Raw genomic sequence first — 6656 nt, forward strand, 5'->3', positions numbered from 1 at the left:
AGATGTGATCAGGCAGGACATGGCGTGGCTTCAGATTACCGAAGACATGGCCCTTGATAGGAAGTTGTCGAGGTCGAGCATTAAGGTTGTATTTAGGAGGTAGTTAAGCATATTTCTACTTCGCACTGGAGTGAGGCTAGTCTGATAGGTTCTTGTCTAGACTGCTAGTGGTTAATGTTATGTTCATACTACTCTCCCGTTTTTCATAGTGCCGGGCCTTATTTACTGGTTACTGGTTATTGTTTTGCTTTTCATCTATTTACTGGTACTTGTGATGCTGTTATTTTTTTCTATGACTACTGTTGATGGTACTGATCTTCTTGAGCCGATGGTATATCGGAAACAACCTCTCTACTCCCTCAGGATAGGGGTAAGATCTGCGTACACACTACCCTCTCCAGACCCCACTAGTGGGATTTCACTGGGTCATTGTTGTTGTTGTTGTTGTTGTTGTTGTTGGGGCTTTGAGGGATTTCTTCTTTTTCACTCATAGGGCTAGTTACATCTACCGCAATTTGAATTCTGAAAATTTGTAATTCAATTGGGGTTTAATTGCCAATTTGTATTTGTACAATAAGCATATGCATGTGCATATGATAAGTGGGGTAATAGAATTTTAGAGCCATGAGATAACTTAGGTTTTTATCTTCTATTTTTTCTCCACTTTAGACAATTGATCTTAACACCAATTACTAGGATTTTTCAACTAGCTCTTGACATGTATGCTAACAGTAACTCAAAACAGTAACAATAGCCTATAGTTCTGTACTTCACATTGTTTCATCAGTAATCCTAACTCTTCTCAATTTATCTCTCGTTGGTAAAGAGTCCTTAACTTAATTTGCTTTCTGTCCTCAAAGTCCTAGTTCCTCCAATACCTCCATCATAATCTTTTCTTCGTTCCTAAACTAATATTTCCCTCAACTGGTTTTGTATTTAGTGTAGATTGCTCAAAATTTAGTAGTAAAGTCTATTAGTCTACAGCTTAGGAAAATGATTAGTGTACCAGTAAAAGGAGTGTAAAGAGAGAACATAGCATGGAAAGTTGGAAACAGGGACTGTGGGCCAAACAATCCGATATTTCGTCAAGTTGCTTTTTTTGGACCAGCATGGAAGATTCTCTATTTCCGCCAACATATTGGTATTTTATGCTTAGTTTTGTTTTATGAATACATAATTACACATCCATACAGTAATTAAGTTAAAATATTTACATCGGATAAATATAATAATTGACCTGCTATAATAGGTTAATATGTACTAATTGTATAAAAATAACATAGTATTAGTATATATATAACTTAAATAAATTCTTTTGTGCCTCTTTATTGTTTACGCGTCGTTTATGCTTTCTATTTTTATTACGATTAGATATGAATGCAGTAATTTTTTGTCGAACCAGGGAAAGAAACAGTGTGTAATCGGACATATACATTTTGTGCGTGGTAAACTTTTACTAATATCAAATTGCATATTCTTTGTTGCTTTGACCGAGCACTGAAATTTTTTATCAGTTAAGGTGCATCTCTTTTGAGTTCGACTGAAGTTGGCGCGATTGTTTCACCATATTCGTTTAGTGTGAATATAGTCCTACTTATCTTTTGTCAATGTCAACTGGTAATGATGCTATTATAATCTTGATATAAAAGAAAAACACATAGAATTGACGTCAAATTCGCATGCGCTAATATTAGAATGGATTCTTAATTTAGAGTAGCAGAAGGGATGAGGAGACGGGAGACCGTCAAATGGAGAAAATGACAACCTTTCGAAATTGGGAAGGTGACTTTATCTCATGGCTTACGTTAAATAGCATGGACAGAGTACTGACCAAAAATAGCCTGGACCCTGTTTCTATGTATAGAAAGCATGGACCGCCTACTAACAATATTTTCCTACTTCACATAGAGCGTTCTCTACTGGTATTTTTTCATCCTGAGCTCGAACTGATTTTATGAATATAGGAATTTTATTTATCCCACCATAATCCTAGTAATTAAGAATAACTTAATTCTATCTCCTTTCCTCTCTTTTTTTTTGCAGGTGGATTGAGGAGGTGTTGTGAACCGGCATGACCCGGTATGAGATTATGGTCCACAAGTGTGCAACAAAGTTGATCCAGTTAGTAGTATAGTTGGTAGTATTGGGCCTGAAGCTAAATGGAGAAAAGGCCCAATGACTGAACACCCGAATATAACACATTATATTTGGGATCCAGGCAGTATACATGGCATGTGTATTGTGACCATACTTAGGCAAAGTCTGCTTTCTCACCTCCTCTTATGAATATGTCTAATTCCTCATCCCTTTCTCATTATCTATCATATTTGTTCAGTTGTTCTGCAATTACTGTTGTTGTTCACATTCTAGACCTGTAATCTTCCAGTTGTTGAGAGCAATATAGTATAAAATACTTTAGTATCTGTGTTGAGTAATTCAGGTTGTTACATTGGTGCTTTCATCCATCGGACTCCAAAATTGACGATGTTTCTACCTAGATTCAGTGGTGACGGCAACCCGGAGAGTTGGATTTTTCGGGCCGAGTTGTACTTCACATATCTTGGCTTCGCCAAGAAGGACTAGCTGCCTCTTCCAACCTTCTATCTAGAAAGCGATGCCCTCGCATGGTTCAATTGGTTATTTCGCAACCACCAATTCAATGATTGGAACCATTTCAAGGAGAAATTTCTTATGCATTTTCAGAAACAAACCTTCATTAATTCGAGAATGACAGATACTTCACAAGCTGGGGTTGACTACGTCAATTGTGCTACATTGGTTCGATCGGCTACCTATGAGTCTGCATCTCCCGAAATTTATGAACTCAACGCTAGTCTAGTTGATGGAGAAAAGTATGCGACTGTCGTAGATGAGGTGTTTGATAAAAATCCCCAACGTAATGAACTTGTTGTGCATTGTCAATTTTCAAAGGATGAAGCTCAATTAGTTCTTCTTGTTGGACGATATTATTTTATGCCTCAAGAGATTGAACAATTTGAGATTTTGTCTATAGACTGTGAGGGACTTTTAGATGCAATGAAGATAAACTCTGATTCCGACGATGAAAAATCATAGGAGAACCAACGAGGCTACACTAAGGTGGAGGAAAATTCAAGCAACACTGCAGCTTAGGTGTTTGCTACAAATAGCGCCGCACAACTCAACCATATTGCAACTATGATTTTGGATCCCTTTTCTAGCTTGATCCCGGATGTTAAGTTTTTTATTGGTCGAACACTTGTTGTGCCTGTTAATGTCAATTTGGATGATTGTCATATACTTGATACTTGTTATTGCTGTCAAATGAGGGCTTGTGCATCTCTCCACTATGTGTCTGGATCAACTATAGGGACTATTCTATTTTATAGTTGTGTGGACAATTGGTTCGACACAGGGCAAGATTTCAAGGCTAATTCATATGTACTTTTATATGTTCAATCTGAAGGTCTAACTCACATTTTACATGAGGAATCATGGCTGATACTTTTTCTTGGTTATGAGTTTGTCCTGCAACATGATAAGAAGTTCACGATGGCTAATGAGGTTTTAGCTACTAAGAATTTTGTCCTTGCTGATTTTTTTTTTATTGAGTCTGAAAATCCATCTTGGGTTGAAGAGTTTACTTCAATTATCAAGCAACTACCACTACATGATTTTCGGGTGATAGTTTTGAGTTGCCTAGTACTGCATTTGGGGTGGCTAGTATGGCAGATTGTCCAGGTTGTAGGAATTTCTAATATCAGCTATTCATGTGATGTAATTGGTTTACTAGTACGATGTGGCAACCTTGAATATCATAGTGGACCATCATCTTCTGAGGACATGTTTTCTATGCACCTTGTGCTGGAACTTTGGGCAGGAGGGGACCTGTTTGATGAAACCATTGCCCGCGGATATTCGTTAGACAAAGAAACTACTGATATTTTTGGACAGCTTCTAACTGTAGTCTGTAATTGCCATTTCATAGGTGATGATCGTTGGAATCAATCATTGGCTGGACACTCCAGAAAAGTCTACCCTCAGCAGGACTTGAGCTTGCTCAACGCTTGGAGGAGTTGCCTTGTACTCTTTCCGCTTGCATTTGTGACCAGTTTATAAAGAGAAGTACGTTCGACTCATATAGTGCACTCGATCATGCTACACCTCTTATAGCTTTACATCAATTTTTCCTTGATCAGTTCGGAATAGAGTTTTCATTTGATCCCGGTGAGTCTGTTCTTCCATCGATTATGTTCGAAAGCTTGGATATACATTTCAATATACCCCACTGCTTGCCTAGTGCGCTGTATTCTGTTGCAGTTGGCCTCAATGGTACTTTGGAAGGTGACAAGCTGTCTAATGAAATGTCCAGTTGCATAATGGATGTATAAACTGTTCCACCTCGGCCACTTCCAAAACCACATTTCTTGGCCTTCATATTGGATCTCTTGGCCCAAGTCTCGCATTCTGTTGCAATAACAACGAACCTCGACTCTAATGGGCTTGTCATAATTGGTGTGGATGATTCCAATACATATGCTCGTCTTCTAGCTACAAACTTCAGTAGTAAAACGCAACCTGCAACAACCGCGTTTGCTGCCATATTACAGGAGCGAAGAGTATTAAAATTAAGGAGTGGCTATAAGGTGAAGCTTCACGTGGTGCACCTTGTTGCTTACACATTTTACGGTGTCATTAAAATAATAGAGTTGGTTGCACATCATAGTTTTCATCATGGCTTAGGGCATGCATTAGTGTATGTTATCCTCTTGAACAAGTGTGTGATTGTAGGGCAGGTTATCATTGAACTCAATTTGATAATACTGATATATTTTACTGTAAACCAAATAGAACATGGTTGGTTGATAACCGTAGCAATGGAGAAATTTGGTGAAGAGAAAACTACTAAAATTATTCATTTGTACTTCAAGATGGATAATTCTAGCTTCGACGGGTCCAAGCATGTTAAGAAGTGTTGCATGTCTTATGTTTCACATGCTTTTGGAGATCCTTTTGATCATAGTAATACTCTTCTTGGCATCCAATTATCTGAGACTATTACTAACATTGTAGCATATCATGTGACTATTTCATTTGATAGAGAGGGAGATGGCTCTACTAATACCAAGAAGGTTTTCAATTGGCTAGCAATTTCGTTGGTGCAAGCTAGTCCACTTGTTCTTGTCCTTTCATCAAGAATTGATGTTGAAAGAGAATGGAGTGAAAGGGGCATTGCAGCTATTGTTAGCCATATCTGTGTGTTGCTGTTAGAAAGTATAACAAATTCCCCTCATGGGACAGCCAATATTGCTTCTAAGATCAGAACCATGCCATATGAAAGCTTGAATGACATCATTAGGTGCTTTGTGTTTTTGAACACATCTCCAATTACTACACATTATTGTCATGTTATCTTGAACAAAGTGGTTATTCTACAGAAGCTAGGCGATAATGATGAAACCAAGTCGACACTACCCCAAGCTGCCAACCAAACTATGATATTGTTCCTAGTGGTTTTTGCCTATCGCAGCCATGAATTTAGCTCTCAAAGTTGCCTTCCTGACTTGAACCTTGAGGATAAGGTTCTTTTTATCGGCGGAAGTATTGTTGTGAACCGGCGTGACCCGGTATGGGATTATGGTCCAGAAGTATGCAACAAGGCCGATCCAGTTGGTAGTATTGGGCCTGGAGCAAAATGGAGAAAATGCCCAATGACTGAACACCCGAATAGAACACATTATATTTGAAATCCAGGCAGTATACAAGGCATGTGTATTGTTACCATGCTTAGGCAAAGTTTGCTTTCTCACCTCCTCTTCTGAATATGTCTAATTCCTCATCCCTTTCTGATTATCTATCATATTTCTTCAGTTGTTCTGCAATTACTGTTGTTGTTCACATTCTAGACCTGTAATCTTCTAGTTGTTGAGAGCAATGTAGTAAAAATACTTTAGTATCTGTGTTGAGTAATTCAGGTTGTTACAGGAGGGGTTGGAGATCAAGGGTCAGCGTGGTGGAGAATTTTAGAATTGATGAAAAAAAAAAATTGGAATTTGCATAATGCAAAAGATTATCATATATCTGATCGTGATTAGAATCATCACTTAGATCTAAACCCGATAGTATTAAACTCTTTAGTTTTGTGTCAATGTCTTTAAAGAATTTCTTATCATGCAGTGGAGTTTTTTCTATATTAACCTCTTTTCCTTGTAATAGTTCTTTTATCGGGAAAACATTGCTCTTTTTTTTCACAGATTATGTTTATTTACGTTTTTTCTTTTGGTAACTTCAATCAATCTTTAGAGAGAAAATTGCCATGAAATTTTGACATTTACTTAATGTAATATTTATTTAGGGAAAAATATTTTTGGTCCTCAAAAATATTCACAGGCGATTTATCCAATTGCTATCTGGTGTTCAATTGACCAAAACGAAAGTAATAAAACCCAAAAGATTTCCAGTTAAAGTATTTGTTCGTAAGAGTTTCAATTGTCGAGTGCAATTGATTCACAAAAAGTGATGAAATCCAACATATACGGAGTAGTTCCTAAGATGACTATTCAATGAACAAAATGTTACACTTTGAATCATAGTATTATGATGTTGAATTAATAGCTTACTGGTTACTTATGTTCCTGTCTTCAATAAGAAAAAGTTGCAGAAATATGACACTTTTT

General features: G+C 37.3%; 1 protein-coding gene across 5 annotated transcripts; it reads left to right on the forward strand.

Annotated features, from left to right (window-relative positions):
- The first annotated feature begins 1376 nt into the window (after positions 1-1376).
- On the forward strand, positions 1377-6232 carry LOC104096653 (uncharacterized). 5 transcript variants are annotated; one of them, XM_070181350.1, is made up of 3 exons: positions 1377-1922; positions 2044-5338; positions 5418-6232. In XM_070181350.1, exons 2-3 carry the CDS (start codon positions 4857-4859, stop codon positions 5422-5424), a joined length of 489 nt encoding a protein of 162 aa, XP_070037451.1. In that variant the 5' UTR covers positions 1377-1922; positions 2044-4856; the 3' UTR covers positions 5425-6232. The 5 variants fall into 5 exon arrangements, 2 of the variants coding, with proteins under 2 accessions (XP_070037451.1, XP_009601352.3); XR_686402.4 differs by having other exon boundaries at positions 1384-1922; XR_686400.4 differs by having other exon boundaries at positions 1384-1922; positions 2044-4625; positions 5081-6232.
- Positions 6233-6656: the final 424 nt, after the last annotated feature.

Source organism: Nicotiana tomentosiformis, chromosome 7 (assembly GCF_000390325.3).
Source record: "Nicotiana tomentosiformis chromosome 7, ASM39032v3, whole genome shotgun sequence".
NCBI lineage: Eukaryota > Viridiplantae > Streptophyta > Magnoliopsida > Solanales > Solanaceae > Nicotiana > Nicotiana tomentosiformis.